General features: G+C 40.4%; 1 protein-coding gene across 3 annotated transcripts in view; it reads right to left on the bottom strand.

The window, feature by feature from the left end:
• Positions 1-17,411: 17,411 nt before the first annotated feature.
• Positions 17,412-26,335, bottom strand: part of sema5a (sema domain, seven thrombospondin repeats (type 1 and type 1-like), transmembrane domain (TM) and short cytoplasmic domain, (semaphorin) 5A) — a 319,777-nt gene continuing 310,853 nt past the window's right edge. For all 3 annotated transcript variants that reach the window (XR_015847651.1, XM_088322448.1, XM_088322449.1), the window contains one exon: positions 17,412-19,846. Coding sequence is in view for 2 of the 3 variants with exons in the window: in XM_088322448.1 (XP_088178574.1) it covers positions 19,727-19,846 (120 nt within the window). In the remaining variant the exon portion in view is untranslated. The remainder of the gene's footprint in view (positions 19,847-26,335) is intronic.

Raw genomic sequence — 26,335 nt, 5'->3', positions numbered from 1 at the left:
CGGCGCAGTTCTAAGGTCTTTCGAACCTCCTGTGTGGGTTCAAATCCAGCTACCGGACTTCCTGTGCGGAGTTTGTATGTTCTCCCCGTGCTTGCGGGCACTCCGGTTTCCTCCCACATTCCAAAAACATGCATTTCAGGTGGATTGGCCGGTCCAAATTGTCCCTAGGTGTGAATGAGCGAGCGAGTTGTCTGTCCCTGTGTGCCCTGCGATTGACTGGCAACCAGTTCAGGGTGTCCCCTGCCCACTGCCCGATGATTGCTGGGATGGGCTCCAGCACCCCGCGACCCTACTGAGGATAAGCAGTGCAGCCAATGAGATGAGATGAGATTATTAACCCTGAAGGATTTTATACATTTGACTATAAAGGATCAGGGTTGGGTAGGGTTACTTTAACTGGATTACCTTCAATTACTTTTGGATTACTCCAATACCAAATATGCTAATAAAAGACAAAAGAAACTAAATAGGAATCAAATGATGACTCACAACACGTGGTAAGCTTTCTCTCCTGGCTTTGATCTCTTTGAGCAAAACGAACATAAAATGCGACAGAAACAAAATGAAAAGCTTGCCAACATCATTTTTGGCATTCCGTGTATTCTGTTACTCCCCAAGCCTGCACAAAATTGAGTCATTTTATTCATATTTAGTTTCTTTTGTCTTTTATTAGCATATTTGGTATTGGAGTAATCCAAAAGTAATTGAAAGTAATCCAGTTATAGTAACCCTTACCAACCCTGTAAAGGATTTTATACGATTGAATACAAGTTACATTGCTTTCCTGGCACGCCCATGGGAGGAGCCGTCACACCAGCTTGCGGAAAAACGTGGGCCGAGAGAAAAAAGCGAGAGAACGAAAGAGGAGGCTTGACAGAGACTCGAGCGACGCTAATGCGGCTAATTCTGCCATTTTCGATGGAGTTCACTTAAATTATTAAAGAAATTAAATCTGCCCCGTGTGGAAATGCCGGTCTCTTGTCCATCGTTTCCTTCAAGAAACGAGCGCGCATTGTTAGGTGAATGTAGGATGTGTTTGGTTAATGGAGTCAGATAACTAATTTGAACACTTTGGTAAACGATACATTTTAAAACTAAAAACCTAACAACACTTAAATCCATAAGTGGGGTCAGAAATTACCTCATAGGTTGTTATTTTTCAGAATCTTTAATGTAATATTCCGGGTACAAACACTGCCCTACTAATGAACGAGATAGATTCGTTCGTAAGTTGTTTCAGTGCTACATTTTGTATGTTTAAGGTTTACATGTAACAAGCCAGAAACGGAGACAGGACCCAATAGCATTCGTTTTACCCAGTTTTATTGAGAAAGAGAGCAGTGCTTGCTTCCCCGATCTGATCGTAGCTGATAGCAGGAGGTCGGCAACAGGTATCAGGCAGGAAAAAGGGCGAAACGGGTCGATGGCCAGGACGGCAAGGCAGAAACAGGTCCAGAAACGGGTCCAGAAACAGGTCGGCAACAGGTATCAGGCAGGAGAAAACCGGGCAGGAGAATGTCGGATAGTACAGAGCTTGCCTAGCTGAAAGCATTTACCGGCGTTTCATTGGCTAACCAATGTGTCAATCATCATTTGAATCGATCACCATTGGCTAAAGTTATTCGGAGGTATAGGGGGCGGATCTTTTTTATCATTTACAGGCTGGCATAGGCTTAAGCTGCAAAACAAAGCCTGCAATTGGCCGAAAAAGATGTGTCAATCATCAGTTGAATCGATCACTATTGGCTAAAGTTATTCGGAGGTCAAGAGGCGGATCCTTTTTATCATTTACAGGCTGGCATAGGCTGAAGCGGCAAAACAAAGCCTGCAATTGGCCGAAAAAGATGAACCTGTATAGCACGTGGTTGACGGCATACAGAAAGCATTTTTTACTATTCTGTATTTGTAAATATTTTATTCTCCTGGATTTACTACACTCACGGATATAAGAGGACCATGGCTGCACATTATTATTGAACACAACGACTTCGGTGAGCTACTCTGGCTATATATTTTCCCTGTATCTTGTTTCAGACTGAACTCGATGTTTCTGTGATAAGCGGTGCAGATAATGGATGGAATGGAGTGTCTATTTTTAAATTAAAAAAAGAAAATAGAAACTAAGGAATGGTTGGCATTTCTTGAATCCCAAGACTTTAACCTTCCGAATGATGAGTGACATCGTACGGACACCGCATCTGCACGTGACACGTATTTGCGTCTTTGCAAGCTTTGGGAATGTTGAGGGGGTAATAAGTTTGACTGAACTATCTGACTGTTTTGTCGACGTTCCCATTGTAGCGCCTTATAATCTGGTGCGTCTTATATATGTTAAATATAGGACCAAAAACTATTTTTTCAGGGTGCGCCCTATAACCCGGTGCGCCTTATAGTGCGGAAAATACGGTAGGTCACAGAGTACGTCGTCGCCATTTCCTGCTATATCAAGTTTATTATTTCAAGAACTTGAATAATATTACTCATTTCAAATATTTACTCGCTGAATCCTTTCGTATCAGTACTTTCACAATAAAGGTCTTCCGATGTGTCGGCCCTTATCATACAACCTTCAAAATAAAGCTGCGACCAGTTTTAAGTTGCGACTGGATGTGTGGTCTGTTGAAGATTCATGTTCCATTTTGCAAAACTGCACCCCTTTCCTATTTAAACTGTGGTTAACAAATGTTGATGCCTTTTGAGGGGAACGCACTCCTTCGTCCTCAACTGCATTGCTTCTCTCCAGCTCTATTCTTTTAAATTTCCGAATACTCGGTCTGGTCCAGGAAAAGAACACGCGACGAGAGATCGGAAATGTCCTTTCGCCTTCATTGGTCATGCATCCAAGCGTTGAAAATGCCCACTTGACATTTGTTGCTGTTTTACTGACTATAAAATCAGCAGAATTTGGCCTCGAGTGATGGGAATTTAAGGCCTTACGGATCAGCTCAGTTAAAAGAACCCTTTTCGGCTCCAAAACGGCTCTTTTTCTTTGTTGCCTTACTCCACATATTACAAATTATTAAGCAACCACCCTATGCAGGAGATTACTTGAAAGGAAAAAAAATCAGGAGAAACAAAAAATAAAAATAAAAAAGGAAAAAGCAAAATTAAGAAAAAAGAAAAAACAAAAAAAAACAATAGAAAAATAAACTCAAAATGAAAAACAGAGAAAAAAGGGAAAAACGAGTTAAGAAAGAAGAAAAAGAGGGGAAACATGGTAAGAATTACAATTAGAAAGCCAGGAAAACAAGAAACAAACGACCAAAACAATAGGAAAATGCGAGAAAAAAGAAAAAGAAAAAAGCTCTAAAAAGAGGCTAAATAGTGAAAAGAATTCCAGCTTTAAAGAACCGGCTCTTTTTGCACGGCTCCCTGAAAAGAACAGGCTCCTTAACGGTTCTTCAGATTGTTTTTCTTCCTTTTATCTACATATTACAAGATAGATAGATAGATAGATAGATAGATAGATAGATAGATAGATAGATAGATAGATAGATAGATAGATAGATAGATAGATAGATAGATAGATAGATAGATAGATAGATAGATAGATAGATAGATAGATAGATAGATAGATAGATAGATACTTTATTCATCCCCTTGGGGAAATTCACATTTCCAGCAGTATCCTTTTGTTGTTTATTAACAGATTAACAGGATGGCCTCGGGGTGCTGTGTTGTAGTTTAGCAACAGCGGAGTGGATGACGTCACACGCTAGGCCAAAATTTCGACGTCCCTGCAGCAGATGGAATTCTTTGTGCCCAGGGTTACTCTCCGCTTCCAGCAGGCTTTTGTGTCTCTGTCTGTCCTAACAGCGCTGTAGCCGGGTAGCTCCACCTTAGCGTCCGGGATGGTAGACGTGAGCCATCATTATTAATTACTAATGGTTATTTTAGGATACTACCCTGCTATCAGGGCATTTCTCCTAACCTTTTCCAACCACCGACTCTGCCAATGCACGCTTAATATTTGTTGATGTTTTCTTCACGATAAAATCAGCGGAATCCGACCTCACGCTTATGGATTGCATCCTCTGTAATGAGCATCCGGTACAAATCCGCTCTCATTTTGCATTCTCTTCTAGTTAAAGATAATCAATTTCCTTACAAGCGCAACGTCTCAAGTATGCTAAAGTGCACTCGTTTATCACAAACGGCACCCTGGAGGGACCTTCAATGCTAGAATGCCAGCCACGATAAAACTTTGGGTGTAAAAAGTCAAAAGATATCTCTAAAAGTTGGAATAAGAGTGCTTCCCTTTGCTTTGTTTTTTAGCAGGAGGATTTTTGTCACTCTGCAGCTTTGGCAAAAGCTCGTTCGTCATCTGGCAGGTGAGCAGAAACGTTAACGCCGATTTCACTGCTAATGAGACGGAACCCATGCAGATTCACGGCCTTGGGAATGATTTGACGTTTATTTTTTTCTTAGCTGCTGTTTTTCCCCGGGTTCCTGATTTGATCTTGATGGAGGCAAAGAGAATGTTTTGAGGTACAGAGAAATCCTTCCTTCCTTGCATCCTTCCTTCCTTCTTTCCTTCCATCCTTCGTTCCTTCTTTCCTTCTTTTCATCCTTACTTCCTTCCTTCCTTTCCATTGTCTTTTTTCAGTCCTTCCTTCCTTCCTTCTGTCCTTCCTTCCTTCCTTCCTTCCTTCCTTCCTTCCTTCCTTCCTTTCCCCCTTACCTTATTCCTTACCTCCTTTCCTTTTTCCTTCCTTCCTTCCTTCCTCTCTCACTTCTTCCTTCCTTCCGTCTTCCCCTCCATGACTCAATCCCTGACTCCCTCTGTCTCTCCCCAACTCCCTCCTTCCAGCCCTTCCTGCTTTCAAACCTTTCCATACATCTTTCCTTCCTTCTCTTTCCTTTCTTCTTTTCTTTCTTTCTTCTTTCCTTCCTTCCTTCTTTCCTTCCTTCTTACCTTCCTTCATTTCCTTTTACTGCCTTCCTTCCTCTTACTTCTGCCTTCCTTCCTTCTTCCCCTCTAAGACTCAATCCCTGACTCCCTCTGTCCCACCCTAACCTCTCTCCTTCAAGCTCTTCCTGCCTTCAAACATTTCTATCCATCCTTCCTTCATTCTTTTTCCTTCCTTCCTTTCTTTCTTCCTCTCCTCTTTCCTTCCTTCCTACCTTCCTTCCTCCTTTCCTTCCCACCTCCATCCTTCCAGCCCTTCATTCCTTCAAACTTTTCTATCATCCTTCCTACCATGCTTCCTTCCTTTCGTGCTTCCTTTCTTTCATGCTTCCTTCTTTCTTACCTTCCTTCCTTCCTTCACTCCATCCTTCTGCCTTCATGCCATCCTTCCTTCCTTCATCCCCTCCACGACTCAGTCTGTACCTCCCTAAGTCCCTCCTTCCAGTCATTCCTGCCTTCAAACCTTTCCATTTATCCTTTCTTCCTTTCTTCCTTTCTTTTTTCTTTCGTCCTTTCTTTTTTCTTTCTTTCTTTCTTTCTTTCTTTTTTCCTTCCTTCCAGCCCTTGCTGCCGTCAAATCTTTCTATGATCCTTCCTTCCTTCCTTCCTTCCTTCCTCCCTTTCTTCCTTCCTTTATTCCTTCCTTCCTTCTCTCCATCCTGCTGCCTTCCTGGCTTCCTTTCTTCCTTCATCCCCTCCATGACTCAGTCCCTGACTCCCTCTGTACCTCCCTAACTCCCTCCATCCAGCCCTTCATGCCTTCAAACATTTCTATCCATCCTTTCTTTCTTTCTTTCTTTCTTTCTTTCTTTCTTTCTTTCTTTCTTTCTTTCTTTCTTTCTTTCTTTCTTTCTTTCTTTCTTCCTTCCTTCTTTCCTTCACCCATCAAATTATTTTCAAAACGTTCGCGTGACCTCGCCTGCCTTCGTACATGATTAATAAAACCATCCCAAACTTTCATGCTTCCCCCCCCCACTGTCCTGAGAATAGAAAACATACACCGCTGGATGCAAGGAAAAAGCCATTAATACAGGACACGCTCCATTTAACTGCTAAATCAAAAGACAACATTGTACTTATCAAAGAGGATTACTCCAGAGGGATTTCACAAAGAAAACAAATGTGTCAAAGACGCTTTCCCTCCCACTTCATGATCAAATATTAGATGGAATTTGCATATCAGTGGCGACCGCCCTGATTATTCGGGATCGTCCGGGGACAAATATGGAATACTCCAGCAATCAGTCTCGTAGATGTTGATATTTTACAGGTGAAATTGAAAATGTGACCCGCCGGTGAGGAAATTGGATGGTTGGAGCGACTGCAATTAATCCAAGGGGAGCGCCAACTTATCGACGAAGTGACGAGAAATGCGTCAAAGACACGTCGAGAGACGTAATAAACCGCTATGTAAACAGGGCCAAGCGAAGGTCGGTGCTAAATTTAATACCTCTTTGATTTTAGGCTGGCTGATAGTTGACACTTCATTTGCTTCCGGTGTTGACAAAGCTAGCATAAGGTGGGTATGTAACCGCGGTGTACCTGTCCCACCAAAGATCCACATTCACGCTGGACTGGATGATGAGGTTTTTATTACAGTTGCTGCAGATGAAATGAGTCACAACATTAGCTTCTCTGCTGGCTTTGATCTCTTTGATTTCGTTGGCAGCTCGCTCTGTAGACTGAACAAAGTATATCAAAGAGCTTTCTTTGCAATTTACATAAAATACTTTTTAGAATATCACAATTCATTTTTACATCCATTTTAACAAGATACTTATAACAAGAGATCGTATAGTGGTTTTTTAACGTTTACAATGAATTTAACATATTTTTCTTTAGTCTGAATTTTAACCAACATCATCCTTTTTATATATATGAGAAAATAGAAATAATGACAATAATGAGTATAAAACGGATACAATTTACCTGCAGATGAAATGAGTCACAACATTAGCTTCTCTGCTGGCTTTGATCTCTTTGATCTCTATAAGGGGAATTAACATTTTAGCACAACAGAAACAAAACGAAAATAAATCACATTACTGTGCATGTTGAGAGATTTGTCAGCTGTGGTTATAATTGTTTAAAGTTAACTTTTTTTGTGGAGCACCAAAAGATGTGTCTTACCGTTGGCAGCTCGCTCTGTAGACTGCCAACAAAACCCCGCCTTCCTGTCACATGTCAAAAGGCAAAATAAATCCTACCCCATACCAGCAGGTGGCACTGTTGGACTCATCATTGCAGGACACTTACCAAAAACTATACACATATTTCAGCAGGAATTTCAATAAAACAAAAGTTATTATTATACCCGTTACAGGTAGAGTAGCTGAAAAATTGACTCAAGTAAAAACACCGTTACTTCAGAATAATATGACTCAAGAAGAAGTAAATGTAGTTAATGAAGTTATATACTATTTTATACGCTGTTTTATTCCACTTTTACTCAAAAATACTTTGTGTCACCTCAGCCTTGAGTGAAACCTATTACCGTAAATTCCTATAAGCCGCATGCGCCCACATGAAAACATGTAACACAATCACAAAATTAGCCCAAACCCGGCTTTGAGTCCCGCGATTGTAACTGAATATAAAGTACACAGTCCAAAACCCACAGTCGGCAAAATGAACAGAAAATGATACCGGTACTTAACGTTTGACGCAGACCTGCAGAGTCCGGGTACCCGTTGAAACTAATCCAAGGAAAAAAAATCTATATTTCCAAAGGTAAGGGTGGGAAAATATATATCCACTATTGTCCGCTGCGACAACAGGTCTCACGCACCTTTACCCCACTTCCCGTCAGCCCGCGTTTGCTCCGCCCCTCTTTTTTAATTCGCAAAACATATCAGAATAAGTGTCTCAAATAAATACATTACAAAAATATACAGGTGCAAATACATATTATACATGGGTTACACATATTTACAAAGAAAGACGGTACACCGAGAGAGTTTTCAAAGCTTTAATTGTAATATTATAACTTTCATCCCAAACCGTGCCTGTGAAGGGTAGCAAAACGCTACTAGCAACACGCTCGCAACACAATGAATGGGTCTGTTAAAAAAATCATATCGTACTTGAAGGAACTACGGCAAACCGTCCTCATCTTCCTCCTTATAACCAACGTCATCAAAGTCGTCTTCCCTAGTATGGGAAAGAGACTTTGTCATACAGACGTTGTCCCACGCTCCCTTATTTAAGAACACGCTCATAAAGTGAAGTTTACGCGCAGTAGCTCTGTTTCCTTCTTTATCGGACTGCTCGTTTGCTATTAGCTTGGAAGCTACGTCATGTACCTTTCCTTTTGCAATTTGCATGATGAGAATATGTCTGCGCTAATTTCATTTGTGCACAAGCTAAGAAGTTGCAGTCTTCCTCGGCGCATATATTCCACCGGTCTAAATCTTACCTTCTGTACTCGAGCGCCGCTGGCGGCTGTTAGAAAAATTATATAAATTGGCCGCATCACTGAATAAGCCGCAGGGTTGAAAGTTTGGGAAAAAAGTAGCGACTTATAGTCCGGAATTTACGGTAAACGCCTGTGTCATGTCCTGCACGGTTGTCATAGCGCCCAGCTGGCCCCGCCCCTTGACACCGGCTGACCTGCATTTCCTGATTACTCCTACGGGTACTAAAATGCGCTTTTTGGAACTGCCCTTTGCCAGATAGTTGTTTACCCTTGTTGAAAACCTGTTCATACCTGTTTGATACCTGTTTATTCTTGTTGGACTTTGTTGCACTTCAATGTAACATTCTGAGAGATTCCTGCAAGTTCTGTTTAATCCCGTTAAATGCCTAGTCTGTAGTTTTGCCTGCATTTGAGCCTGCTTTGTTTTGTTTTTGGTCCGTTTGTGTGTTGGACAACTTTTCTTTCTCAATTAAAGTGACAGATCGTCTGCGCAAATGAGTTCCAACTTCTTGCTTCCCGGTCCGTTTCATGACAGCCTGTGCTTTGGAATGTTTTGTTCGGTTCATTTATCACCTCGCGTGGGGCGTTAGAATGTGTGTGTCGTGCCCCATTCCGTCACCCTTCTCCCAAGCTTCAAAGGACGATTGGGAAATTTGCATCAAGGACGGCGCGGACCAATCAGCCAGAGGCTTGGTCATGGAGCTGGACATTTGATCGCCATGTGTCATAAAAGTGGGCAACCAGGAGCCCCCGCCGCTCGCTCTCTTTCTATGAATACCACAAAAAACTACAGAACTTCCATAAAAATCAGACTTCAGAAATACTAAAAAAAACTTTAATAACCCTACAGTAATACTTAGTAAAACTAAATATCAAATGAAGTGCTTAAAACATGGACCTTATATACTATTTTGCTGCAATTGTGGTCATTTAAAGCCAATTTGATGAAATTATTTAAAAAAGAAGTATAAAATGTCACAAATAGTTTCCCAACTCTGTAGTAGAACATGGAATGAGTTCTAGTACAGTAAATTTAATCTAGCTATACAGGTTCAACATAAAAGTAACTTTAAATGAGGCAACGGCACTTGACTTCTCACTGGATTCTGTTGTGCGCCGACAGGACGTTTGTGTTCGCATCCCTGCGGTGGGAGGGCCAAACCGGGGCAGCTGGGCTTGGTGAGAAGAATCGAAGGCTTGTGAAGAACCTGGCCAGGAACGCGAGCCGATATCCGCCATCTTGGCTAAAAAGCCGCTTTGACTGAGTTGAATTGCCGGATCAGCACCTGGGATCACAGATGTCTCGGGGCGGAAATCTCCGTCCGGTGACATTTATTAGTCTTTCGATCGGCATAGCTGGGGCTGCTCTGGCGGGCCAACTTCCTTTCAAACCGCATATATCAGCATTCCTGGATGAAGCAAGGGCAGAGGAGAAATTTGGGATTCACCCAGAGTGTCACAATTGCCCTGGCGCCCAATTGGCCCCGCCCGTGTGGCGCCATCTGCGGCTCATAAACAGATTGGCTTTCCGTCTCTTTAGGCTCAGTGCGCTCTCTCTTACTTTGTCAGTCCGTCAACCAACCTCTGCCCTGCAAGACGTGGGTTCTGACTCCAGTTGGTATTTCCAGTCCAGTATTGTTCCCGTTTATTTTTGTCCTGTTTAATATCGGTTTCCAGTTTCGTTCCCGTCTATTTTTGTCCTGTTTATTATTCTCTTCAGTTTTCGTTCCCGTCTTGTTTGTCCTGTTTATTTTTGATATCCTGTTTCTTTATCTATGCTGTCTGTCTGTCCCGTCCTGTCCGGTATTGACCCCATCTGTCCGATATCAACTCAGGCAATTGGAATCGATCTCATCGGTCGCTGGCTTCCTGTGTTTTCACGCCAGACTGCTGTCTAACGTGCATGACTCCCCATTTCCCATAAAGTAAAAGGCTTGTGTGAGATCGTCACGCGTTTGGGTCCTGATCCATTCTGGTTCTTGACAGTAATTAATTGAAGAATGAACTTTCAAAACACATTAAAACACATACACAAAAACCTGGACACCCAGTCGGATTTATTTCTGGTGCTCCGTGGTCGTCCTAAACACGCCTCCTGTTTGCTAATCCACAGACCAAAGTCTATTGCAAACCCAAGACTATTATTACACCATTCCCTGATCTAAAACCTACATGAGGACAAGGAAAAACTCAAAAACAAGAGTTTGAGGAAAATGGAGAAACCTTTAAGCCTAGATTTAAACAGTTCCACTGAGGTTGCAGATCGAATCTCAGGGAGCAAAGCATTCCACAGCACCGGGGCCCGAATGGATAACACTCTGGAACCTGCGGATCTCTTCTTGGCTCTTGGGATTACTAGTTTTCAGAGCGAAGGCTAAAAGGTAAGATCTGAATCACGAGAGGACGGTTCCTGAGAGACCAATCCATTTTTCAAGCCGATCTAGTAAGATACTATGGTCCACAGTGTCTAAGGCAGGACTAAGGTCCAGCAGCAGCAACAGTGATCAAGCACCAGAGTCCATTGCCAGTAGAAGATCATTGGTTACCTTAACCAGGGCTGTCTCAGTAGAACGATTAGCCCTGAATCCTGATTGCATAGATTCAAAAAGATTATTCTCAGTGTTGGGAATTAAATATCAAAATGTACCGTTTACCAGATTGTTCGAATTAGTTATCTGACTCCATTAACCAAACACAACCTACATTCACCCAACAATTTATGCGCACTCGTTTCTTGAGGGAAAAATGAACAGGAAAACCGACATTTTCACACGGGGGCAGATTTATTTTCTCCTAACAATTTAGCTAAGTGTACTCCATCGAAAACGGCCGAATTAGTGTTGGCGTCTCTGGGAAGCCCTCTTCTGAAGTCCTTTAGCTCTCTCCTATTCACCATCTTCTCCCCGCATAATTGCGTGCCGACTCCTCCCATGGGCGGGCCAAGGAAGCCCCCCTGGGCATTGCAATGTCTGGAATACTTAAAACAACACCGAGCGTTTCTACATTATCAGGGCCACGCTACAGTGGGCATTTGCACGTCACACTGGGTATTTGTATATTGTATTCTTTTGGCTTTATTATTGTTCTTTTGGCTTTATTATTGTACTGTTCTCAGCTCAGGGATGCTGCTGGAAATGTGAATTTCCCTTAGGGGATGAATAAAGTATCTATCTATCTATCTATCTATCTATCTATCCTTTCTGCGTCTGGATGTGCTGATTATCTTATCTTACCTTCCATTCCCGCCGTTCCTGTAAACAACATTTTCCACCAGGGTGCCCTGACATTGAACTACAGCCCAGTCAGTGAATCTCTTGCATTAAATGTAATTTGCAGTCAATCGTATAAAATCCTTTATAGTCAATTGTATAAAATCCTTCATCAGATATACAATAATTCAGCTGCTGTGCCACAACTTTTTCAAGTACTTTAGAAAGAAACGATAGCTTTGACGTGAGAGTGAATGTTTTAAGAATAGAAGCTAGCGTGACAGCTTCATCACAGTACCAGGAACGAAGATAACAGTAGAAAATGTCGTTTGGTGAAGTCAAGTTGAATAGCAGCAACACAAACCGACTGCAGCCTGGATTGTGTTCTCAGGCAGAGTCAAGGTAAAGAAGAGATTGATTCGGTGGAGTCGGACGGGGATAGCTTTTACTCCGGCCCCCTCCGTCCCAAACCTCAGGACCCCCGCTAGCCAAACATCCAGGTGATTAATGACAGACCTTCTATTACCCTCTTGGTCCAGACGGGACGTCAGGTTGAAGGTTGATGGAAAACATCACAGTGTACGGAATTACGCGCCGTCGTACGCATTAGGGTCTCGACCTCACTGAGCACCCTAGCCCCGCCCCTTCACTGCCTGGCGGTATTAATACCCTTCAGGTATCCTTCCAACTACGCTGATTTATCACTGTTCAAGACCTCCTGCGAGAAATTTGTTGCCCAGGTTTTGGGTCACTTGCTGCTCTTATTCCACTGTTTGGATTTGGTCCAATGTCATTAGTAGACACTCAAAATAAGGAGGGAAGACATCAATGGATTTCAAACTTACAAGGGGAACAGGACCCTGACCTTCGATTAGACTTTCCAACTTGTTCTTAAAGACCTCTCCTGAGTCCTTTATTTTGTATTGAATCTCCTTGTTTACGAAAGCAAATCCGACGTCAAGATTGAAGGATTCTGTGGGCTGATTTGGTGTTTTGTTGCTCATACAGGGTTGTGAGAGCGTTTATCTGGTTCTAGGTCAAATTTGATCACAATCTGAAATGAACTGCAGTATTTCACACATTTCCAAAATTGGCCATTTGGAGATGACCATTTTACAGTGCTAAAACGTTTACAACAGTGTTTTTTTACTTTTGTCAGTATTTAGACATCGTGAAAGAGTTGTAAATGTTTAACTTCTCTTTCCAGAAGTCAAGCACTGATTGTCCACACTTATAATCATGTGTCAAAATTGTTGGATGTTGGTATAAGATCAGGTAATCGTGTAATTGTAATCCTGTGCAGTCCTTTGAGACATTTTTGTGATTAAGGGCTATATAAATAAATGTGACTTGACTTGACCTAGAGGGTGTAGAAAATCAAAGAACAGCAACGTGAATGTACAGCAGGGGTCGCTACTCTTTTTAAAGCCGGGAGCTACTTTTGGTTACAAATTAGCGCAAAGGGCACCTAGTTTGTTATGCATTTCTAAAATTACAGCTTTTATGTTATTACTATGTTATTACTATGCTATTACAAGGTAATTATTGGAAGTAGGGTTAAATAGACTCAGTCAACCACTGGAAAAAAAAAAACTTGACTAGAAAATCACAATAACGCAGCACCTCAGCTGTCCTAAGGGGGCACCCTGGAGACAACATTGGAGACCCCTGGTGTAAACAAATCAAAACAACGAAAAACAGTGAGCAATAATAGTCAAAATAAAGAATTGGAATCCTGAAAGTGGCAGGCCGTGCATATCACACCTAGGCCTTCAGTAATGTCCTACTTACCTTAGATCGGTTTGAACAAATATCCATACAAATGCCATGATTTGTGGCATCACGGTTCGAGAAATCCTACACAGCAGCACACATGTGCACGACTGGGAGTCAGATCACCTTAATTGTGTACAACACGGGGTATTTTTCGGAGTATTTTAATAAACCTGAGTACGCAATTGGAAAGTACTACTACACATAAAAACAAAAAAAATTCTCCACAAAGTTTTAAGATCTTGCTTCTCTTAAATTAAAAGTCTGTCTTGAAAATGGCTTAACAAGTATATCTGAGATCAAATTTTGTTATGTCCTTCAGTCATAAGGGGTCAAAATTCCTAAATGACACGTTTTGAACATTTTAACCTAAAAAAAAGCTATGATGTAGCTTGGTTGATCTGCATAAAGCTGCCTCCGCTTAATTTAAATGAGTATGCTATCACAAGATGTGTCACACCTTCCTAAACTGTGGTCGGCACTATAATTTTGGTCGTTACTGCCCCGTCACATTTAACATTAGGCCTTCTAGCTGGCCTTACTGTCGCCATCTCTGGATCTGATTGACTATTGCAACTATCTATCAGCTATATGTGCCATTCCTTGACAGTACTCAGACGCCAGCACTGTTGATTTTGAAGGCCTTGGGCAAATTACATTTGAGGACACAGGCCAGCTAATTTCTGATTGGATAAAAATTCTGACCTACGGATTGTAACAAAATATGTAGAATATATCATGAAAAGTACAAAATATGGAGAATAATTATAAACATGTATACACTTTGGAAAAATATACTTAAAATGAAATTGACTCTTTGTCACAATAATGCAAATGATGTTGTTATGTTAGGCCAGCAGAAAAGGTCTTGTCTGCCCTGATGGCCCCCCACTTTATCCTGTGTGATATCCTTTGCAGAGATTTACTATTAAAACAGAATAAACTTTTCCTTCCTTCCTTCCGTCCTCATTTTCTTCCTCCCTTTTTCCCTTCCTTCATTCCTCCTTTTTTCCTCCCTTCCTCTTTCTTTTCCTCTCTTCCTCCGTTTCTCCTTCTCTTCCTTTCCTCCTTTTCTTCTTCCCTTCATCTTTTTCTCTTCCTCCCTTCCTCCTTTCCTCCTTCCCTTCCTTTCATCGTTTTTTCCTTCCTTCGTTCATTCCTTTTTGCATTCTTCATGATTTCTGTCCTTTTTTATTTCCTTCCTCTCTTTCTTCATCCCTTCCTCTTTCTCTTCCTCCCTTCCTCCTTCCCTTCCTTTCCTGTTTTGTTCCTTCCTTCCTACTTTCCTTCCTGTTCATTCATCCCATCCTTCTTTCCTCACTAATTTATTTTCTTCCTTCCCACCTTCCTTCGTTTGTTCCTTCCTTCCTTCCTTCCTTCCTTCCTTCCTTCCTTCCTTCCTTCCTTCCTTCCTTCCTTTCTTTCTTCCTTTCTTCCTTTCTTCCTTTCTTCCTTCCTTCCTTCCTTCCTTCCTTCCTGCCTTCCTTCCTTCCTTCCTTCCTTCCTTCCTTCCTTCCTTCCTCTCTTTCCTGTTCCCACCTTCCTCTTTTCTTTCTTTCTGCTTTCCATTCATATTTCATTTCCTTTTTTTCTTCCTTCCTAATTTTCTTCCTGGTGTTCATTCTTCCCGTCCTTCTTTCCTCTCTATTTTCTTCATCCTTCTTCCTTCCTTCATTTCCTTCCTCTCTTCCTTTGTTACCCCTTCATTTTTTCTTTATTTCTGCTTTCCGTACATCTTTCATTTCCTTCCTTCCTTCCTTCCTTCCTTCCTTCCTTCCTTCCTTCCTTCCTTCCTTCCTTCCTTCCTTCCTTCCTTCCTTCCTTCCTTCCTTCCTTCCTTCCTTCCTTCCTTCCTTCCTTCCTTCCTTCCTTGTTATTACTCAGCTTCCACTGCTACGCAGACGACACTCAACTATATCTTCCGTTGGAGGAATCTGCCACACTAAACTGTGAGAATTTGGAGGCTTGCCTCACTGAGATAAAAGAGTGGATGTCACTCCATTTCTTGCGTTTTAACTCTGAAAAGACCGAAATGTTAGTCATTGGTCCATCTAAATGCCGTGACTTATTCTCAAAAACTGCTCTGAACATTGACAAATGTCACATCACACAGAGTGACTCAGTTAAAAATTTAAGTGTCATATTTGACCCTGATCTATCCTTTGAAACGCATGTAAAGAAAATTACTAGAACCGCTTTCTTCCATCTTCGTGACATTGCTAAAATTCGTCCTATACTGTCTCAGTCGGATGCGGAAATTATAATTCATGCGTTTGTTACCTCCCGTCTCGATTACTGTAATGCACTACTCTCCGGTCTCCCGAAGTCCAGAATCAAGTCTCTTCAGCTGGTACAAAATGCCGCAGCGAGGCTTTTAACTAGGACAAAAAAGTCCGATCACATCACGCCGATTTTGGCTAACCTGCATTGGCTCCCAGTTAGCCTTAGATGTGATTTCAAGGTTCTCTTAGGCTAATAATACTCGTAAATTCTTTTCATACATGAACCGTAAACTAATTTCTAGGGCATCTATTCCCAACCTGAAGGCATCTGACGGTACCGTTGCTACAGATAATGCTGACAATGTCCGTATATTAAATGATCAGTATGCCAGTGTTTTTGGTCGTGACAATGGTGTTTCACCCGACTTTCCCAGCAGAACTTCAGCTGTTCTAAATTCTGTGGAACTTTCAAAGGACTTGATTCATAGATACTTGATAAAACTTCCCAGCAAATTTTCAGCCGGCCCTGACAAAATTCCAAATTTCTTGCTTAAAAAGCTAGCTGACTTTTTATGTGAACCATTATTTTACTTGTTCTCTAGATCTTTTGAGGATTCACAGCTGCCTGAGGACTGGCTTAGTGCTATTGTCATACCGATTTTTAAAGGGGGGAGCACAACAAGTGCAGCCAACTATAGACCAGTTAGCTTGACTAGCTGCGTCTGTAAAGTGTTTGAGAAAATTATCTCAGTTGCCATATGGAAATTTATACAGGAGCACAATCTTTTTACGTTTAAACAACATGGGTTTAGGTCCGGACATTCTACCATGACCAACTTAATAGCTCATTTGAATAATATTACCAGTATGTTTTTTGTTCACAATATGGCTGGTCATGTTGTTTACTTAGACTTTTGCAAGGCTTTTGATCAAGTGTCTCATAACAAGCCTTTTACAAAAACTGAAATGCTATGGTATTAGGGGAAAACTGCTTGAATGGATAACAGCATATTTGTCAAATCGTAAACAATGCGTAAAAATTGATGATGTTCTTTCAGCGTGGTCGGAAGTTTGTAGTGGGGTACCGCAGGGCTCAGTACTAGGACCATTATCATTTCTGTTTTTTGTGAACGACCTACCTGAGGCCATTCAAAGTAGTGACATCTCCATTTTTGCCGATGATGCTAAACTGTCGGCTTTCTTACCAAAAACCCAGGTGACAGGAACAATTGATTCTCTCTATACAAAATCATACATGGACTTGCTCCCTCTTATCTTTCAGATCTGATTTGCCCCTATGTCCCGGTCCGAAGCCTACGATCTGAGAGTGCCGGTCTTCTGGTGATCCCAAGAGCAAAGAAGTGTTCTGCTGGTTCGAGAGCGTTCTCCATCCGGGCACCGGTGCTGTGGAATGCTCTTCCCCCTGAGATCCGATCTGCAACCTCAGTGGAAATGTTTAAATCTAAGCTTAAAACTCACTTCTACTCCATAGCATATGAATAACCTACTCTTCTCGTCGGCTGAAAAATAGTCTGTGTAATATAGTGTAATAATCTGTGAAGCCCTTTGAGACTCTTCGTGATTTAGGGCTATACAAATAAAAATGACTTGACTTGACTTCCTTCCTTCCTTCTTTTCTTCCTTCCTTTTTTTCTTTCTTTCTACTTTCCATCCATCTCTCATTTCCTTTCTTCTTTCCATTCTTCATTGATTATTTCTGTCCTTCTGTCCTCCCTTCTTTTCTTTTTTTTCTTCCTCCCTCCGCTCTACTTCCTTACATTTTTATCCCAAATTTTTAATTAAACATGTCTATTATTATTAGAAAATAAGAAAGGGTAATGATGACATGAAACGAAAACACGAAATCAAAGCCCCAGCGAGCATTTTGTGTCCGAAGCAGCGTTTAATTTATGCACAGCAATACAAGCAGACATGTTAAAAATGACTCCCAACGGAACAACTAACATTTGGTTATAAACAAAAAAAAAAAAGTATTTTTTTAGCGATGTTTCAAGGGCAGTTCTCAGGTCGGCATGTTTGCTACACTGCATATTTACAGTTTACTGCTGCCACAAATACAAAGACAGAAATTAGCAAACACCGGAAGAATTTTTTTCCTTACAAAAAATACAAAAAAGTACTGTCACTCAGTCTGAATACCGCGTTCGGAATACACAAAGAAATTCTAACACAAATCTATGCGATTCCATTTTTTTGCATGAGAAAAATATATCAAATATCTACATCCTGATTCTTGCATGAGAGGCCGTTTAAGAAAATCATGTGACATAATACTTTCTCACATACGCAACTATACTCTCAGGCTACTATGCTCTCATACATACTATTAAACCCATGCTCATATTACTATACTCAAACTCATATTACTATACTCTCACACGCTTACTATAATCTCATACACACGATATGCTTTCACACGCATACTACTATACTCTCACAGACACCATTAGAAATATTATTACTCTAGTTTTTTTCATACTTAATACTCTCATACTGTGCACAAATACTACTATGCTCTCACACATACTATTAAACTCACGCTCATACTACTATACTTACACTCATATTACTATACTCTGACACACGCTTACTATAATCTCATACACACGCTATGCTTTCACACGCATACTACTATACTCTCACAGACACCATTAGAAATATTATTACTCTAGTTTTTTTCATACTTAATACTCTCATACTGTGCACAAATACTACTATGCTCTCACACATACTATTAAACTCACGCTCATACTACTATACTCACACTCATATTACTATACTCTTACACGCTTACTATAATCTCATACACACGCTATGCTTTCACACGCATACTACTATACTCTCACTGACCATTAGAATTGTTATTACTCTAGATTTTTTCATACCTAATGATCTCCTCACATTTGAGTGTGTTGCTCCTATGTGAGAGTATAGTAGTATGTGTGTGACAGCATAATAGTGTGTGTATGAGGGATTGTAATATGAGTAAGAGAGAATGTAGTATATAGTGTGTAGAAGGGGTCGGCAAACTATGACACATGTGCCATTGAGTGGTTAACTCGTGGCACGCGAGTGCACGGCAAATAATGATTCTTTTTTTTAAAAAATGCGCATTTTTACCTGAAATTTAGACATTTTTAGTCGCGCACCGTGTTGTTTAGAGGCTTTGCGGTAGCGCCCCTCCTCCTCTGCTCCTTGTGTGAGCGTGTGTCTGTACGGCGCCGAGGAGAGGAAAGAGAGGATAGTGTTGTGGTTTATTGAGTCGAGCTTGACATAAGGAGAACACATTAGTTTATAAAACGGGAAATTCCAGGCTTGTTTCTCCCAACTGTTGAATGTTATTATTAATCACCTTGGGCTGCCAAGTAATAACATTCTTGGCGTGGAACATGCGGTCAAGTCGACCCCAACGAGTTCTTGGAAATTGTGTAACTGTGGAAAATCGAAAGAGGACGAAAACATTCTGTCTGGTAGCGTGCATTTTGACATTAACATGTGCGTCATCGCGAGGGGGACGTGCTAAGTAATATGAGATGTTGTCTGAGGATATAAAAAGCCAATTGTCTTTTAGACTCGCTGACGAAGATAAACAAGCTCTCCCTCTCCCGCCAAGACTTCTCCCTGCATCTTGTTTTACATATTTTGGGGCGAGGCAATAAGATCTGCTCCAAAAATAGTAGTATGTGTGAGAGATTACAGTCGTGAGTGTGTATATAAGAGTACAGAGGGATGTATATAAGAGAGTATAGTAATGTTTGTGCATGGTGTATGGCTATGTGAGAGTATAGTTGTGCATGTGTGACAGTGTGATGTTATATGTGAGAGCAATTATCAATGACTTCTCAAACGGCCTCTCGTGAATCATTTTAAAAACGGAATGCTATCATGCAAACTGAGATGTCATGCAAAGCGGATGTTTTTTTCACTCGGAGTCAAAAGTAAAGTTCATTCGATCCCCCTCCCGTGTTTGTCCAATCGTCCGTTTCCCGGGAAAGGAAGCGAGCGAGTACCGCAAGGCACATGAGATCGGGCTGTTCCTTCCGTCGGCACGGCGACCGTTTCCCGTCGTCGTGCCAGAGTCTCTAAACGGACATCGCTGCCCGACACGGTTTCACGAAATCTCCCCAAAACACGAAAAGGATTAAACCGGGGCGGGATTTTCGGCGTTTCTCATTGGTTAATAGTCGTCGTAGGTGTTGAGGTCGGTGAAGTATGCGTTGGTGTAGGTCTTGCCGGACGTCTGCGGACCGAAGTACTTTTGACGTTCCTCCAGGATCAGATTGTTTTTGTTGAAGGCCTGTGTCCATAAACCAAAAAAAACATAACTCTGTATTATTTTGGGAAATTTTTACCAATGATATCAGAAAAAAACGTGCACAAAAGGCTAGCAGCAAGACCACAACATTCTATTCAATCAAACTTTTAGGCTTGTATTAAAACTGCTGTGGAAGTTAAATATTTCAAGGGACAGTGGGTTTTATCTGACCACTAGATGTTGCTGTATGGTATAGTGCTCCTAGAAATGAGTTTCTTCAATTTGAGGGACATTCTTAAGTACAGAATATTACACAAATTTCTCAATTCTTTGGCTTTCTAACAAGTTTAGCAACTTCAAACACCGTCATCCGATCCTGATGGTCTCAAATATCTGAGACCGCGCCCAAAGAGGCATGGTCTGGTCAAGCGTCCGTATAAAAAAGGAGCTGATCAATAGCTCGTCCTCTTTTCTTCTGCCTGGCTGGTTGGTTGGTTGGTCTCGCACAGCGGCCATATGTTGCGACCATCCATAGCATGAGACCAAGATTTAACACCATGTTTGCTGTGGAAGTTAAGTATTTCAAGGGACAGTGGTTTGATCTGACCACTAGATGTTGATGTATGGTATAGTGCACCTATCAATGAGTGCTAAAAAGCACAAGTAGGAATACAAACTACAGAGACTCATAGTGACCAAACCACACTCATTACCTCCATTTGTTTTTCTCCTAGTCTTTCACAATGTCCTAGTTATGTCAACACTGTTTAAGTGAAGTTCATGTTATGTGAAATTAATTAAATTCCGCGACCTACGAGTATTTTATAACATGCATAAGATAGTTCATATAATTTAACTTATTATAATTCCCATTTTTTTAATGAATTAAGTCTTTTTACCACTAGGAGGCACTTTTTTTGAGTTTTTCCTTGCCCTCATGTAGGTTTTAGATCAGGTGATGTGTCATAATAGTGTGTAGTTTGCAGTAGTCTTTGGTCTGTGCAACCCTTTGAGACTCCTTGTGAATTAGGGCTATATGACTAAAAATGACCTGACTTGTAATCAGATGGTAATTGTACCATATTTATATAGCGCTTTTCAAGTCAAAGCGCTCTACAATGTGCTTCACACTTACCCATCAGCCCACATCACTAACACACAGCGATACCAGGGGCCGCCATGCAAGGCAACTATATGGGGGCATTAGGGATTTAGTGTCTTGCCCAAGGACACTTCAACATATAACCCGAAGGAGCTAGGAATTAAACCTGCAACCTCTTGATCCTGAAACACGGTCTCTACCTCCTGAGCCACCCTAGAGTTAAAATTTGAATTCAAAAAAAGGTTTTAAGCTACTTAACAGAGTTATTGTGATAAGTTAAAAAAGTAGACACACTTAAGATACGTTAACTCTTTAGTTAAAGCTTCATTGAGCATTTAACTGTTGCATTAACTCTGGTTTATTGCTTTAAGTCAAATGAATGAATGTTTATCAAATATGACTACTTTACTGGGAGCAACACCATGCATTGCCATGGTTACCAAAAGTACCAAATCTTGAAAGTGCTTTATGTTCAAACCTTTTAACTCTTGGGTCAAACATTAAATGCTTTTATTAAAGAGTTGTACATATTGTTGCCCATATTCCCCCCCCCCCTTTTCCCCTATCATTAATTCTGTGTTAATAAATGTGTGAGCTATTTCAATCGGCCTGGTTCATTGAATCCATTTTATTGGGATGAGTAATTCATATCAGAACTCAAAGAACTCAAAAGTATTATTTCTTTTATATTATATTGCCGTAAAGAATAATTTGTTTCAAGCCTAACGATTTTCAAATGTATGTGAAGAAAAATCCCTACAATTTGAAGGATAATGAATCTAAAAATATCATGTATACATTTTTTTGTGTTTGCATATTATTTAAATGTTTATTGCAAAGAGAGATTTGCACAATAAATTATGTAAAGGTTTCTGTTTAAATAATATCAAATAGGTTTAAATAATAATCAGGAAAACAGTTCTTTCTTCTTATCCCTGATCAACCAGGCGTTAGCTCCCATACACAGACATGCAACTCTGTCTTTGGGAGTCATTCAGTGTCCAAACCCCCTAATCCAACCCCTAATGCCAGGGAGGCAACAGGTACCAATGTTGTAAGTCTTAGGTATGACTGGGCCAGGCAGAAGCCAGCTACCTCTCAATCTTGGGGCAGGCTTCCTACCGAGAGTCCACCAACCTGATCCAGGACTTTAGTTACTCTTGATTTAATTAATCTTATTTTTCTTTAATTATCCTGTTTTCCAGCCTTTTGCGCATCTAATAAGACAAATTTGCCCAAAATTTTAAATTACGCCTTACAATCAGCTGCGCGTTTATGACAGGAAATACGGTAAATACAATTGGGACTCCATAATTACAATGAAATGCTACTCCATTCTGTAAACATTCATAAATTCATTTAATTAAATATCAAAAGCAGATTTTATAATATTAAGCAGAAATTTTCCCCGCCATTTTATTTGATTAAACCCAACCGCTTGGATTAATTTTAATTCCATGAACCTCATATATGAAATATATTTCGCAAATCCTGATAAAACACATTTTACCGTGATAAAAATCCTAAATCAATCAAATTCATGATGATTTTTTCATCTAATCATATTATGGTGTTGATGTCATGCTCTATTGACATTAAATAATATATTTTTAAAAAAAACGGGCATGCGAGGAATAAATAAATTTGCCAACAATTTTCAAATTTCAGGTGAAGACTTTAAAATTGTAAAAAAAATATTGTCTTCCCTGTAACTTGGACTACTTTCTTGCAATGTCTGATTTTTATTTTTCTGCCTTTTTGTTTAAATTTTGTAAATATTTACATTTTATAAAGTGTTAATGTTATTTTAATATATTTTTTGTGTCTTATGTGACTTACATTAAATTAAAACGTTATTACATGTCTTCAATCTGATAGGTTGGTCGTTTTGGTTGTAATATTTCTCAGAATTCACTGCGTGAATATAACTTGTTTTTATATTCCTAAATATAAAAACAATCTTTCACACACACACACACACACACACACACACACACACACACACACACACACACACACACACACACACACACACACACACACACACACACACACACACACAAACACACACACACACACACATGAAGTAACGTTTCAATAATCAGTCTAATTGCATCTCTTGTACGTTTATATGTCTTGTACTCTTTTATTTTGAAGTCGCATTTCCGGTGTATTTTTCTGTTTCCTGCGTGAATAAAGTTAACTACACACCAGTGCTGCCGGGGCACTCGCCCGGGGTGGGCCACCGGACAGTGCTCTTCCGCTTGGGAAATGTATTTACCTTAATGCTTGTTTTTATTTGAGTAATTCTGCCAACATAGAGTTTATATAAGTTTTAACTTTAAAAAATCCCATAAAATTGTGACTCTTCTCCCTTAATATAGAGTTTTTTTTTTGGTCACGCTACAACTTAAATCTCTTTCCAATTTTCCATCTTTTCGTCCTTTTCAACGTGGGCCTAAAATAATCAATAATCAAGCATTCATTTGAGAAAATTAAAATCAAATTAATACAAGCAATGTCAGGGCATTGAAAACAGACAGGCGAGTTTTTTTATCGGCGTAATCGCTGACACACCATACGAGCTGTTAATGACCTTTTAGTGACCTTGAACATGCACGAAATCACAACATCAGTGATGTGTTGCAAAGTACGTGCTAAGGTGATTAATTGGACACTTGATGATGCTATGTATAGATTTGATCGACACTCTTAGGGAATTGAGTGGGCGAAAACACAAAAACAGACTCATTTATTCGGCCTTAAAGATGTGATTTGTGGTCTGAAGAAAGTAATCAACACATTGTTGCCCCTGGGGACGTTCGTATCGCATCCCCGCGACCGCTAATGAGCATCGTTTCGCCAGGGAAACGTTGACCGCGAGGTTCTTGGAGAAAAATGTAGCATGAAAATGATGTGAGTGCAGGACCAAATCTGCCATCACAGAAAACTCATTTCCGATTGAAATGCAATAGAAAAAGACGAACGAAGTAGGACATTTGAACTGGTATTATGGAAAAAGTTATCAGTATCATGGTTTCGGTAACTGCAACAGTAACTGATACTACAAAGTTCTTTACATGATGTGGACATCATTGGGAAAACATAATTGTACAAACCACAAATAAAAGAACTGTACTCTGTAATATTGTTTTTTACAAATAACTGTAATTTTTAAAAATAATCTTGCTACTGTACCGCACCAATAATTGGTCATCTTAAAAATGATTGGTTGACCGACTTTGGCACTTGTGCAGATAAAGTGGCTTTCTATTGGAATCAGATTGTGACGATATATCATTATTATATTTTCGCCATTTTTGTTCGGCAGGCCTAATTAAAAATAAATCAAAGATGAACGTTTCAAAACTATCCAAATTACTTCAGATGAGTTTGTTGTCATCGTGTGGACGTAGGAAAACATAAATGTGGCGTAAAAACTGCTTTTAGTCCAAATTTGTTGGTGATAGAAAGCATCTTCCTCTGGTTTATGTGCTTTTCTGGGTCCAAAGCATTTTGTTGTCATGACGGCTTTTAGAGAAACTTGAAATCGAAAAAGATTTGTGCCTACGTAATGTAAGGTTTGTCATGCTGTTTTACGTTATTGACGCTCAGCCAGCCACAGGCAGAAAAAGACGGGGCGACAGTTAAGCTAACGCGGATCACAACGTAGGATGAAAATTCGGGATGTAGCAAAACTACAAAATATAAACCGTGATACTGCAATAGATTATTTAACTGGAGTACTTCTTTATACTGAACGTGAGAATTGTGATATTTATTTGTGTGCTTTTTGAATCGGCCTGGTTCATTCAACTAATTTTCTTGGGACTATTAATTCATATCAGAACTCAAAGAACTCGAAAGTAATAACGAAAGTTTTATTGGAAGGAAAAAACTTGCCCTACATAGGACGGAAAACTCAGCTCAAGAGCATTTCTAGATGCTATTACTAGAGACTGCTAGAGAGCGCTCGAGACCACCGCTCACATCAGCTTGTTCCAGATCGTGCATGCAAATTACTACCGGCAAAAAAGGAAATATGCGGTAAATAGTGCTGTAATTTTTTTGGTGTGTACTTTCATTTAAAGTGACAGTAACTTTAATTTTAAGTGTACAGTAAGTGCTCACGTATCATCAACATTCTTTCGATGTCATGTCCAGCATGGTCGCCGTGGCGACCGGCTGGCCCCGCCCCCTGGGCACCGGCTGTAGCAGATCCTCTAATTTGCGTGTGTGCTTCTTAAAGGCGGGTTTTGGGGATTGCCGGTTGCTGGTTCATTGTGTTTTCTGTTCTGCATTAATCTGTTCTGTCTGACTTGAGGAAACCTGTGTTAGCACGTTCTGAGTAAAAGCCTGTTTTGTGAGTATTCCTAGTCTGAGTTCCTGTTTGCCTGTAAGCCTGTTTTTGTTTTGTTTTGTCCCTGAGTGTTGGACAACGTTTATTTGGCTAAATAAAAGTAACTGGTCGTTACGCGATTGAGTTCATCCTTCCTGCCTCCTGCCTCCGATCTGGTCCGGTCCCTTGACATTCAATAATTCATACCTGTCAACCTCAGCCAATTGCTCCCTATATTATTAGTCGCAATACCTCTTATTAATCTAAAATAAACCTACATTTTTTTCTGCCTATTTATCCAGATAGTCAAGACTTTTCTTTTATTTTTTCAAAGTGTTTGTTATATGTTTACCCATGTTTAATCTTGTTGCATAAAATGTTTCACAACGTTGATATAAAGAACAACAAAGACTATTCTATTCTATTCAATATCAACGACAACCAAGACTATTGTATTGTATTGTATTGTATAGTATTGTATTGTATTCCATTCTATTCTAAAGACACAACGGGGCACCTGTTTACTCACGCTCAGACAGTCTTTGTAGAATACCGCAACAATGTGAGCAATCAAAAGTGACGTTGCCGTCTACTACCACTGACAAAGACATTCTGAATAACTGCCGAAATAGGCAAGTCAAGGATCGGTCTTCTCCTAATTGCTTCTTCTTGTATAAAAATTGTTATACAGCATGTGCTACTTGAAATTATTAAAACATGCACAGTGGAATCTCGGTTTTCGAACGCCTCTCAGTTCGAACAAATCGGTTCTCGACCCAAAATTTCTAGAAATTCTTGCTTCGCTTTTTGTTCAAAAAAATCGGAGTTCGAACGCCGGTACGCTAGGGGCGATGCTGAGCGGCGTACGAGTGTAGATTGCCCCCACCCCTCGTGAAGAACTGTTGTCATGGCAACGCGCACTCCTTTTCTGCTTTCGTTTCAAAAAGCGGTGAAGAGAGTGTTTTAACCCCTAATTATGCCTCGGAAGAAGGTTGGTGCAAGCAGCAAAGTTGCTACAGGTGAAAAAAGAGGAGTAGTGCGTACAACTATTGCATTTAAGAGAAATAATAGCAAAATATGAAGGTGTGCG

The sequence above is a fragment of the Urocampus carinirostris genome, chromosome 18 (genome assembly GCF_059441175.1).
Source record: "Urocampus carinirostris isolate Australia breed hairy pipefish chromosome 18, RoL_Ucar_1.0, whole genome shotgun sequence".
NCBI lineage: Eukaryota > Metazoa > Chordata > Actinopteri > Syngnathiformes > Syngnathidae > Urocampus > Urocampus carinirostris.
Note: the sequence above shows the minus strand (reverse complement) of the source record. Positions and strands in the feature narration are given on the sequence as shown.